This window comes from Antechinus flavipes, chromosome 2 (genome assembly GCF_016432865.1).
Source record: "Antechinus flavipes isolate AdamAnt ecotype Samford, QLD, Australia chromosome 2, AdamAnt_v2, whole genome shotgun sequence".
In the NCBI taxonomy this organism is placed as follows: domain Eukaryota; kingdom Metazoa; phylum Chordata; class Mammalia; order Dasyuromorphia; family Dasyuridae; genus Antechinus; species Antechinus flavipes.
The window spans coordinates 520,055,957-520,069,490 of NC_067399.1; the positions used below are offsets into that span (position 1 = coordinate 520,055,957).

Here is a 13,534-nt window from a genome sequence, read left to right on the forward strand (position 1 = left end):
ATGAAATTAATTTTTTGAAAAATTGTAGAAGGCATCTATGTCTACTACCTTTCATTTTATTAAATTTAATCAATGTTATTTTTACTTACAAGATTGTTTCACAACATTTAAAAGGAACTTTAATATTAAAGACTGGACAAAAATAATTTTGAACAGTGTTCAGAGGTCCATGAAAAACATGACTCAAATACATGTTTAGCCTTTTTTTTAGCATTTTAGAAAATTCCTCTAAAAATGAGGAAATACAATAGGACATTTAAATGTCCTTCTTAGCTGTTTCCTCATATAAAATGTTGATTACAATCTAGACATATGGCAATCAATTGGGCACATACTAGGATAAAGTGCAATTTTAATGTTGTTTTCATGGGAATTTTAGAGCTTTCTTAATAAAATGCCATCTAAAAATGTTAACAGTTAAAAAATGTATGAGATTGAACATCCTACTTTTTAATATCTAATTCAACCAAGCTTTCATTAATATCATACAACATATTTAGGTAACTACATAGTACAGTAGATACAGTGCTGGGCTTGGAGTCAGGAGAACTTGATTTCAAATCCAGCTCCAGACATTGACTAGCCACATGACTCAGGCAAGTCACATCTATGTCTACCTCAGTTCCTCAACTGTAAAATGAGTAACTAACAAGGTTGATAAATGAATAAATATGAATATTTATGAATAAAATGAAATAATATTTGCAAAATGCTCAGCACAGTGCCCAGCACATAGGTGTTATATAAATTCTTAATCCATCCCATTCCTTTTCCTTCTCTACCTATTCCAAATTCAACCAACTACCTCATATATGATATACATGCTATTTATATTCCTCCTTAAGTATCACACGTCCAAGAGTCATTGTTGAAAGAAACACCTGGGACCCAAGAAATGCATTGTAAGTTCCATGTAACTTTGTTAACAGATTATATTGACAGGGAAGGGGTTGGGCATAGGTAGCTAGTGAAAAGTTAAATTAAATCTCAAGAACATCTTGTTCTCTGAAGGCAATAATTTATCTTAGACCTTTAAAGATGGATAATTTAAGTTCCTTTGAGTTTACTTAAAAGACATTTAAGAGAGTCATTAAGAAAATAATGAATAAAATTTAACAATTTTAATGAGAGTAATTTTTTTATAGTTTTTAACTATAAGTTTTTAACCCCTAATGAAACAATACATGTTCTTTTATAGATTGAACAAATGAAATGGCATATATATGTTAGTTTCAAATTTTTGCATTTCAATCAAGTTATAAGATATAATGCTAAAAAGTTCCTTTTTAAATGTCAAACATGAAAGATATTCTGGGTAAAAATGAATAGCCAATACAAACCTTGTACAAGGATGCACTCTAAGTAGTATTAATTTGCATAGACAACTATCTCTTTTCCATAGGCCCAGATAAATTAGTTCTGGATTACTACAGCCATTGGGTTAAATCAACCTTTATGAATACTTTACCTTTGAAGAAAGGTTTTCCATTTATTATCTCTCCTCTTGTGGCAAATCCAGGCCCTCTAGGGCAAAGAGCATCATATTCAGGGGTATTTCTCAGGGGACACTCCTCACATTCTACACTGCCCCAAGCAGCGCCAACAGAACAGCAGCATGCATCCATTCGGTGACGGCCAGCAACAGGCAAAGAGCATTCCTCATCTTCATGTTTCAGATAGCAAGTTTCTAGGCGGATATCTGTTAAGTGAATGAAAGTAAGTTGGAAAATATCACCTTATTTTTGAAGCTAAAAGGCCACTGCCATTTAGGTAAGTATAGTGCTTTGCACAAAAGATGTGCTTAATAAATTCACATCGGTTTAAACTGAAACTTCTCCTTCCAGTAAGGGACCAGATTTGCTAATAGAAATCTTCAGTACATGAAGGTTCCCTTGCCCTTTTGACCACAAATTCTCAAACAGAAGAGAAAAGGCTCTTCTATCCTCTGTCCATTCAGTGGGCTTTATGCTCTCCTCACAAAATTCATTTCAGTGTTTCTCATTTCTACAGATGTGCATAATGTTAATTCCTACAAACAGAAGTTGATCTACTGGTTTACCTGAATATAACCTATGCATGATAGGACAGTCTCAAGCTAGCACTAGCACCTTCTACTCATTGAAAACACGTGTGTTTTAAGAATGGGAATGGTAAAGAAAGAGAAACTTCTCTGAAAACTGGGCAGGGGTGGAAAGTAGAATGGTTGCAAAGGAAAGATCATAAATTGTAGGAAATCATAGATTTAGAAGAGAAAGGGACCTCAGAGGTCATTAATTTCAACCCTCTCAATTTACTGATTAGAAAACTGATGCTCAGAGAGATGAAATGATTGGCCCAAGACCCAGGCACTTAATTCTGAGGCAGGATTAGAACAAGAGGTTCCAGACTATAGGAACAGAGGCTCTACACAAATCAACAGGATACTCTCAAGAAGTTTAGCAAGCAACCCATAACTAAATTGTAATTCAATCCCCTATGGATATCCCCTAGAATGAAGGGAAGAAAAGCCAAACAAAATTCACACTTTCCATTCCTAAACATATTTCCACAAACATTTACAGTAACCTACACACTCCTGTGTACAATCAATCATTAAGCATTTTTAAAGTTTATTAATTTTCTCTGTGTAAGGCATAGAGAGAAACAACGGGGATACAAAAACAAAAAGCAAAATCAGTCCCTCTTTCTAATGAAAGAGACAAAATATACATTACAAAAATACATATATAAATAATACATGGCAGCTGAGGGAATGAGCACTAGAAATGGAAGAGATCAAGCGAGATTTCTAGGGAGGTTTCTGAAGACAATCAGAAATAAAGATTAGGAGAACTGAATTCTAAGCAGATAGAATAGCCAGTATGGCTGGATCTCAGAAGGAGTGGAAGGAAATTACGCATAAGGAAATGGGAAAGGCTGGAAGGAGCCAGGTTGTACAGAGCTTTAAATACAAGAAATCTTATCTATTTATGAAATCAAATTCATGGAGAGCTGTGGTGCAGGAAAAGGAACACTAGGCTAAGATGTGGGCTCTAGTTCATCTTCCACACCTCAAAAATTGAGTAACCATCGGAAAGAGACTGATTTTATGAGCTGTAGTTTCTTTATCTGGAAGTAACATAGACAGTAGTACCTGTCCTGCCCATCTTACAAGGCCATGGTGAAGAACAAATAAATTCATTAATTTTTTTAAATATACTAATGAAAAACATCATAGTGATGTTCCCTTTCTTTTCCACTCAGCCTCTACTAGTAACCAATACTCATCTAAATATCTGAATTCTAGCTAATATAAATAGGGCTTTCTGAAGCATCCCCTTGGCAATTCTTCATTTAGGTTTTCACCACTAAAAAGGAGAATTTAAAAATAATCACAAAATAACACATCAGAGCCCCTTTCACTTAAGGCCTTGGGGCTCATTATAGATTAAGAAACTGGGGTTTGGAATGAAATTAACTGACCTTCCACAGCAATGAATGAAACCTCAGGCTTCCATTCCAACTATTGAAATTCCATCCTTTAGACCACACTATGCTTTTTAAGTGATCCAAATCCTTTAATTAAATACAGCAGAATCCCCTAAGATTCTGCTCATTATTATATGGTTTCAGATATACTATAGATCTGGACACATCTCCCATGTCAAAGGACTTGTGATTCTGGCACTAATGATAATTTCTCTAAAACTGTTCCTGTTAGGGCCCTGAAAACGTTGGGGAGGCATTCAGGGCACAGGGGATTACCACTACTAATATCTAGAGGGATCTCCTTCCCAAGCTTCTATCACTGCTACTAGTAACAGTCTGTGTTTGGCATCACAAATCACACTACACCCAATAATAGCTTAGGGGTTTTTATGGAATTCTCTGCTACTTAGACTTTATGACATTCTTAAAGTTTATTTAAAGACTTTGTCAGAATTAAGAATCATCAAAATTAAGATGATCTATAGTTTCCTATAAAGTAGATACTGCAAAGGCAAAATTCTCTCTTAGTTAGTGAGCTCTCTGATCATGAAGAACTAAGTTTGGGACCAAACCCCATATGCCCAGAGTATCAGATGATTATCAATGAAAATTCTTGGGCTTTGTGAGATTTATCTGCATTTTGAATCAATGAAATTTCACAATCTGTAAAACAAGGTACAGAAGTATAAAGTGAAGAAACAAATACATACCAAGACAGATTCTTCCTGTGAGATCCAAAGTCATCCCACTGGGACACTGGCAAACAAATGATCCCAAAGTGTTGACACAGTGGCCATTTTTGCACACTCCAGGGAATACAATACATTCATCTATATCTGAAAGGGAAAAAAAACGAAACATAGACACATATTTACATAAAATCACAACATTACATTCTATTTGAAAAAGGTACCCCTTTCTAGTATTGGTACACTAAGTTACGCCCCCCCAACTCATTTTTCCAGTGTCTTTCTCTTCTAAGCTGCATCATAAATTAATTTCTCAAAAAAAATAAAATCTACCCCAGTGGAATCACTATGGTATTAAATCAGAAACTGTTCCTAATATTGTCATAAAATGAAACAATTAAGTGATTTTCAATTTAGGGATGATGGAACTAACAACAATTCTTAAAAACAGCTCTTAGAGTCTTGCAGGCCTTTCAAAACGGGATGTGCTATATGACATGCTTCCTAACATCAAAAAGTCATGAACTAAACAGGCCAGCATATAAGTTTTTGTAGAGGGACTTAAAGCTTACAAAATGCTTATATGTACATAGTTGTCTTTGAACTCCACAATAATACTATGAAGTAGTTCAAACTCTTAGCCTCCTGCGGATAGGGTCTATGGATATTTTATAGTCATATTCCCCCATACTATGTTGCTTAATATAGTGTTCATATCAGATGCTTAAAATAGATTTAGGGAGACGGGAAAATTATGATCTCTAATTTAATGAAAAGTTGATGAAAAAGCTAAGGTTTGTAGAAAGTAAAAGTTAAATAGTATCAAATTCCAGGTCTCTTAATTTCTAATCAATATTCTTTCAAACAAACCATGCAGAAGTAGAGGGAAGTAGTTAATGTTTTTAATATTCTTAAAGACAATATGCAATAATGATGATGACAGGAAGTAATATTGTCATTCAAAACAATCTGTTCTAAATTTGAACATTTTCAATGAGTCAAAAAAATTCTCAAGGAATATATTTTATTCTTAGTATCTACATGCTAAGTATGAAAGGTGAGTGGAAGATATAATGATCTGGAAAGAAATACACACACACTTCCCAGGAATCACTATCTGAACTTAATTTATTTATTTATTTTTTTGCTGAGGCAACTGTGGTTAAGGGACTTGCCCAAGGTCACACAGCTAGGAAGTGTTAAGTGTTTGAGACCAGATTTGAACTCAGATCCTCCTGACTTCAGGGCTGGTGCTCTATCCACTGTGCCACCTAGCTGCCCCTGAACTTAATTCTTGAACTAAAACAATTTTTGGCAACAGAACAAAGAGAATAAAAAACATCCCAAAACATTAAAGTAAATTTGTACTTCCAGTTTAGGAAATACAGAAGATAAAGAAAATTTATTTATGGTGAAATTGGGCTAGGTATAGCTAAGGTTTTTTTTTCTATTTAATTCTCTATCTTCCTCATTAGCAGTCTTACTCCTTCAGAACAGACTAACACTGCCTAAAGTAATAATGGGAAATCAGTGGAAAAGGTGTAACTGCCTACTAACTAGACAATGGGATCACTATTTTTGATGAGTTTTCAATGATTCCAAGTAGAAAGGGGAAATAGAAATTTACAGTGTTTGTGTTCTTTTATTTTATCCCAAATGTATCATTCTTCCTCTTATTTGGGGAAAACATGCACCTTGGTAGAAAAAGGAATACTCTTTGGAAAATGCTGAGTTGTGACCATATGAGGTCCTTGTCAGTGTGATCAAGCTAAAAACTGATTAAGGAAATGATGAAAATCTGATGTCTTGGAAAAATAATTTTCCCACAGAGGAATATTGGAAAAAATATCCTATGCTTTTCATTGTGAATAGGAATAGGTAGAAGGTCACCTTCTTTTTTTTCCCTGGTCACTTACATGCACTGAAATGTTCTGTTGAGGTCATCTAAGTTATGTACAGTGAGTCTGGATTAGGAAAGTGCCAAAAAATTCAGTCATCATTTGGAAGGCAAGTGCTTGGGAGGGGGTTGTGGTATTCCTCTATTTTAACAAAAAAACCCTTCTTTTCGTCCCACATATGGGACTAATTGTTGTTTTTTTAAATATTTCAGCTGCCGTGTCATGTCAGGTTGTGTTAGTCATGATGACCTATGGCTATCTGGGATTTTGTGTAAGTGGAACAGAAGACTGAAGAAGCCCACCTAGACTTATGGAGAAGATGAAAAGAGTAATGCACTTTAGTGTGTGACCACACAACACAATAACAACAAAAAATGTTCTACACCCTCTTTAAAAACTACTTTTTGTTTCCATCTTCAGACACAGTGTTTTGAAATCAGCAGTTACTATAAACTAAGAATGGGGCTAACACATTTAAAGTCTCCTTATTCTCTGGCCACTGAATGAATGAAGGATTGTGAAATTAACATCTGTCCTTTTATTGTTCTTTTCTTTCACTTCATATTTTGCATTGTACAGTTACATGGCAACCTTAACAAATTCAGTCAACACAAACATTCTTCCCATGGAGAGTAATTTACAGTTTATAAATAACAATAAATACCTTCACACTGTGTTCCTTTAATTCTTGAGTACCCCTTAGCACATATTGGGTCTGTAAAAAAATAAATATACAAAATTGGAATATTGAACTCCAGACTCTGTGGTTATGACATAGTGTACCAAACACGAAAGAGCAACTGGAACATGAACTGGATTTTGTTCCTATGAATAAGTCTGAGATCACTTAAAAGCATTTTCTGAGATTGTATAGGCGTGGAAGATTAATAATGAAACGCGTCTCTTTGCCTCCCGCTCAATTCCCCAAGGGATCCTTAATATAACACGATAAAGTGAAGTTTAAGAGAATAAATGGCTGTAGATTTCTCAAGAGCAACTAACCTTAAAATATGAACTACACTACAGGATTAATTTAAATACATCATGAAAAATTTGGTAAATGCTGAAGAACACAGAGACTTCACAATCTTCAGAAATCTCATGGCAAGAACTTTATAAACCAAAAAACCTAAATGATGTACAAGTTTCTCAAACACAATTTTTCAAATAACAGAATTTCAGCTAACACTGGAATTTTTCCTGTAGTGCAGTTAAGGCAACTTAATTCAATTTCTTTCAAAATGATAGGATTTTTTTGACCTGTCTATAGTGTCTTTGGGAAGACCTCAAAACAATTTGTATTCTTTCTCAATTGTGTATAAAAGATAGAATTAATGATGTGACAACATTATAAGAATAGAATAGGTAAACTACAGTCCTTGCCATTTATTTTCCTTTCTAATATCAGTATAAATTGTTACTGCCATCATAAACTTTTTGTTCAACCTTATTAAGGAAGAAAGCCAACATCACAGCTTTTTCATTGGTAACAGGATCAATAATCTCTATAAAATATAGATCAGAACTTAAAATAATGTCATTAACCCAGGCTTTGACTCCTAATCAGACTGTTATTTTTTAAACATTGGGAACCATTTTCTTTCCTATGTGCTCAAGCTGACTGATGTAGACACATCAGGTCCACTTGCTTACCTATTTTGCTTTTATGAATTTGGACGGGACAGGAAAAAAAAAGAAAACATTGTCTCTAAAAGGAGTTTAGCCTTTTAGCCACTGAATAAAAGTAAGAAAAGAGAATGGGGACAAGGAATGAAGTCATATTTGTTACCTGTTTGACACGGTGTACATGGGCTTCCCCAGGCAGCACCCAGTGAAGAACAGCATTGTGACTTCAAAGTGGCTCCATTGATATTGATTTCACATCTTCCATCAACAATACTCTGCCAACAAGTACCTTTAATTGTTTCTAAATAGGAAAGAGAAAGGATTCAAAACACTTTAAAACATATTACTTAGGTTCATGTATCAAAAATATAGTTGAATATGCCACCTAAAAGTTACATAAAAGTTGTCACCACATAAATAGTAGTTTGAAATATAACTGGCATTACCATAATGATCATGAAATCTCAATTTCTGCATAATTAGTAACTCCTTTTATGTTAAGTGGCATTAAATATATTTAATACATTAGAATAAATATAAAATTTAAACAGAAACATACCTATGCAGATAGTTTTTGTTGCATCCAAAGTACTTTCTGAAGAACATTCACAAACAAAAGAACCCAGGGTGTTCTTGCATACTCCATTAACACAAGGACTTGATTCACATTCATCAATATCTGAAACAAAAATACATTTATATTGTGGCTTCAGCTAATTATATAAATGGCTTCATTTGTTATCTTATGTTCTCAAGAAAGGAGACTCAAAAGATTCTTTTTTCTAGGTTAGCTAAAATGTCCAAAGCAATGAGTTTGTACATATGAGTTGGTGCATATTTAACAAAGGTTCCTAAATTTCGCTTCAATCCTTGCAGCCAAAACAAATCTTTCATTTTCTTTCATTGAGAGGTAGCATGGTAAGATCTGGCTTATTACATGGAACACCAGGGTGCGAGTCCTTCCTCTATTGGCTTTGAAACTCTAGGCAAATCTTTTAACTTTTGGGTACTATAAGCTGCTCTCACAAAATAAACCAAAGAAAAGGGGACCACCTGTACTGGTAGATAGTTTTCTCATCTGGAGCTCCCTACAGTAATGAAACCAGAGATTCTCATCTACCTTTAATTATTTTATGCTGCTAAATGATGTGAGAATGTCAAGTCAATGTAATAATGCATTTTGAAGAGAAGGAAGCTAAACTGAGAGTAAAGGGTTTATTGCGCTCAGTGATGATGAATTAACACCTCCTCCTACTGACTTAGAACATCAGGAAGTAACTGGGGGTCACTTAAATCTGTAATTAAATGAAGGATTTATGCCAATCCAAGGTGTTTAGTTTGAGTGGCTGTGTGGAAAGAGAGAAAGGCATTCATTTGACCTGGTAAATGGGGGAAATGATAACAAAGCAAGAATGGCTCAAAGGGGAAGTTCATGTGTGAATCTCAGCGCAGACTAAGCTATATTTGGAGACTCCACTTGTGAAAAGAAATTCTGTTCAAAGTGAGTGAAGGAGTCCTGAATTGTGTAGACTGAAGGGACGCAAGTCCTGGCTAGAGAGGCTATGTGGATCTGGTCCTAGTGCTGATCTTCATAAAACACAAAACAACATTCCACAAAATTCATATATTTCTTTCCCAATGATGTACAAAAAATAAAATTCATGACATAATGCTACTGAAAGTATAAATTATGTAAACTACAAGACTAAAATTCTTGTTATTTCTTTTTCCTTTAGACATAAATTATATTAATGCCATCAAAAGCCTATCCAAGGTTGTTTTTTAAAAGTTAATATATATTTTGTGCTAGTATATCTCAGTATTTTAATTTTAGTTAAGAACCTAATTGAAACAAACCTGCAAAATATTTTACTGGCATGTACATGAAGCTCGATTGGTCTCAGAAAAGCAAGAGCGTCAGACAGGAGGCAGCCTAAATGAGTAGCCTCTGAGACTAGGACATGATGATTATGTGCCTAAGGGGAATCTATGGTTCAGTCAGGTTAGGTGATTTGTTCATTCACATAGTTTAATAAGTATAAACTCCAGGATTTGAAACAAGTTTTCCTGACTTCAAATACAATTTTCTTGCCACTACATCTGACTGATTCTCCTGCTACTACTACAGATCTGGAATTCAATAAAGCTGGGCTCAAGGGTCAAGCTTGCCATGCATAAGCTTTATGACTCTAAATAAATTGCTTAATTTTTCTGGGCCTCAGTTTTCTCATGAAAGGATCAATAAGTTGAATAAGATGATTTCTACATTTCCTTTCAACTTTAAATTCTAAGAGAATCTTTATGAAACATTTAACTAGATTCAAATAGCCAGGAAAAATCTGCAGAAACTATCTAGATAAAGCAACTTTAACACATTTACCCAGCTTGTTGTTATCATTTTTTTTTTACTCAGAGTCAGCTATATAGAAAGAATATTTTACCTTCACAAGTTTTTAGGTCAGGTTTGTATACAAATCCCTTGGGACAGGTACAGGTGAAACTTCCAGGAGTATTTCTGCATTGCCCGTTGTCACAAAGCAAGGTGTTTAATGCACATTCATTAATATCTATAATAGAGATGAAGATCAAAATAAGAAAGTCCAATTTCATACAATTTCTTAAACATTTTAAGTTCTTAATTGCATGTTTAAACCAAGCAAATAAAAAAATACAATTTTCCCTTTTATTATTTAATTTTGCAAATATGGGTACACATGGCTAGCTTACTTAAAATTAGCTTGCTATAGCGTACTAAACCATCAAATATACAGTGATCAATCCCCTGCTTCCTTTGTCAATGGAAATACCTGGCCTTTATGGAAATAACCAACTTTCACTTTATAGTTACTGAGTTTTGCTACGTGGCTTTCTACTGACTTCATTTTTCATTCTCCCCTTTCCCCACCCCTCCTTCCTCAAATAGGAAAGTTGGGTCCTTGATATTATGTTATAGACTCAGGATAATGTGGACACTCCTAGTTAAGGACTATATAATCACAAAGGATTCAGAGAACCAGTATTTATCTAGGATAGTTCAGAGAGATGATTCAAATCATTTTAGGTCAAAATCATTGCTTTGTTTGTCTTCAATTGTCTAAATCTGCATAATGGCAACTATGAATTTTTCATCCTAGGTATCATTAAATCTACTTGAATCCCTACTATATTAAATGTTGTTTAATGTAATCAAAATGCCCTATCTACTTGAAATAAATGATTTATTAACTTAGCAATTCTAGTCAGTTGATTAGGTGACATTTTAAAAAGTCAATTCTCCTATAAAATAAAATTATATTTAGCTCTGTGGACTATGTGAATAGTAGGTGCTATAAACATACTGGAATAAGCTCTATGATCTTCTTTACTAAAGTTTTAGCTCATAGAACCCCATGGAACTGAACTTATAAAACTTTTAAAATATCAGAAAGTCAGGTAATAAAGTTTTGGGGTATGAGAAAATCATGCATGAAAAATCCTAACAAAATGATTTGAGACATGTAAAATACAATCTGAATGGGTCAAAACTGCAGTTCTTAACTCTCACTGACGTCAAGAAGCATTTGGCAACTTGAATAGTGGAATTTGCTGTTAAGATAAAAAATAGTTAGTCACTGAGAGCCATGTGTGGGAAGTGACTGGAGTAGACCTTTGGTTCACAACTTCTTTCCCCTCTTACCACAATCAAGCCCTGACCTGATAATAATGGGTCCAATTTTTGTAGTGTTTACTAAAGTAAAACTCTCATTGAAGTAAGAATTCCCACTGGCTCCCAGACTCCCCTTTCAGCTTTCCAAGGGGTGATTTTTGGATGAAGCTGAAACATCCCTGTGTCTTTGTGCACTGCCCAAATAAATAATGATTTTTTGGTGCCTGCCAACCAAGAGAGGCCCTTCTAGAAAGATGAAATACTAAAACATGTTTCCAGTTGAGTCTGCTTTGAAAATACCACATGTATTCAAATTATGGCTGCCCCAGGATAAAGGCTGCACCCTAAAAAGTTGTTCTAAAGTTCAGAGTGAGGGGAGGGTATAGAAGTTTTATGCTTGAAAGTAAACACAGTGTGTAAAAGAGAGGAAATAAAAGGCCAGAAGTGATTAGCAACAAGAGGTAAAAAGAAAAATACATAGAAGTGTAGGAATATGACTAATTCTATAGCTCACCAGTTTTCATTTCAACTTCTTTTCCTTTCAGTTACTAAGTAATTAATCTGGTTAAAAACTCAAGCAAAAAATGGGCTGAATTTCCACAATAATTTTGAAAGGGTGAGAAAGGATAGAGACTTTGTGATCTCTTGTGATCAGTTTGTATGTGTATGTAAATGAATTCCATAAATATGGAAAAAGGAGGGTGAAAGTTGTGATTTTCATCTAAACAACCTATCTTCTTCCCTTTATTTGAATTTTCATCTTTGGAAGTAAAGCAACACCAGCCCTCATGTCTAAATAGTGTTGTATAACTATCGTGAATCTGAGTCATAATTTCCACTGAATACATTTCTTAAAACAAAGAATTAACAAGTTGAACTAAACAGTCTTTAAAATAAACATGAGAAGGGGAAAAATCATTAAGGAAAGTGGCACAGGCAATTATCAAAGGAAAAAAAATCATAGGAATTAGTTTAAAATGTCTGGTGCCTCAAACTAAAGTTTTCATCTTCATATGATTTCCTATTTCAATAGCCAAAGTCTTAAATCAGGTATTGGTAGATATCATCTAGATGACTAAAATCTTTTTTTTGTTGTTGTTGTTGTAGGTGGAATCAGGAGATGCATAAAAGCTTGACTCACAGAAATGGGTGATTTGAAAATGTGAAATAGCACCTAAGCAAACTGCAGAAAAGAAAGGAAGGCCTGAGAGAGCAAAAATATGGAATATAAAATATTAGGAAGGGCCCACAGAAGTTTAAAAAATAGTTGTGAATAGTGGGAAAAGTTTCTGGGAAATCAATCAGAGGAAATGTGTAAAATCTTGAAAAAGAATGTTATTCAACTGAAGATTGTTTAAAAATTTAACATAAGGACCCATACTGAGCATCAAAATTGTAAAACAGTACAGTAACAATAATTAAGAAGAACATGGTCTATAATTTTAGGGCAAGTAAATATTGTCAATGAAGTTTCTAATTATTTAACTTTTTATCTTAAAATTAAATTTTAATTATGTGTAATTTACACCCATGTAAAGCAAAACAAATGAACACAAAAGTCTGTTCAAAATATAGCAAAGCATCACCCAGGAAAGGGGTAATTTAGAGCAACTGCAATCATATCAGTGACAGGTATAATATTATAAATGGCTATAATTATAATTATAATATATAATATATACATAAATATAAATAATATATAAATATAATTATAAGTGGCTATATATACATGATACATATGTATGTCTGTTGCCTAGAAATCAACTTCTAATATTTTCATATAATCAATGGCACCAAAAAAATATGGAGAAGCTAATGCACAATAGGCATAATTCTCACAATTAAAGAGTAGCAGAATTTAAAAGGAAACAAATAATAGACTAACAATATAGATTTTATTGATAATTTTGCATTATATTTATTTCTATGTAAGATTTTATTTTTTGTCTTTTACCCTCAGGGACTAGCATGGTGTCTAGTAGATAATGGCAGTTTAATAAATGCTCATTTAATAATTGATCATCCTCCTAAAATGTGAGCTTCACTAAAGGTTACATATTAATCTTCTCTCAGGACCTAATTATAGTGTTTTCCACAGAGTAGGTGCATAACAAATGGTTACTGCATAAATAAATAATGTGATAAGCATATGTGAATATGCAACAGTATCAAATGTGATTTAAAATCACAGTATATTTTTCTGAATA

The 13,534-nt window shown here is 33.8% G+C and overlaps 1 protein-coding gene across 1 annotated transcript in view; it reads right to left on the reverse strand.

Annotated features, from left to right (window-relative positions):
* FBN1 (fibrillin 1) overlaps nt 1-13,534 on the reverse strand; it is a 274,426-nt gene that overhangs the window by 81,353 nt on the left and 179,539 nt on the right. The window contains exons 19-24 of the mRNA XM_051980617.1: nt 10,123-10,248; nt 8,241-8,360; nt 7,845-7,982; nt 6,720-6,770; nt 4,179-4,304; nt 1,469-1,699 (exon numbers count right to left, since the gene is read on the reverse strand). Coding sequence (XP_051836577.1) covers nt 1,469-1,699; nt 4,179-4,304; nt 6,720-6,770; nt 7,845-7,982; nt 8,241-8,360; nt 10,123-10,248 — 792 coding nt within the window. The remainder of the gene's footprint in view (nt 1-1,468; nt 1,700-4,178; nt 4,305-6,719; nt 6,771-7,844; nt 7,983-8,240; nt 8,361-10,122; nt 10,249-13,534) is intronic.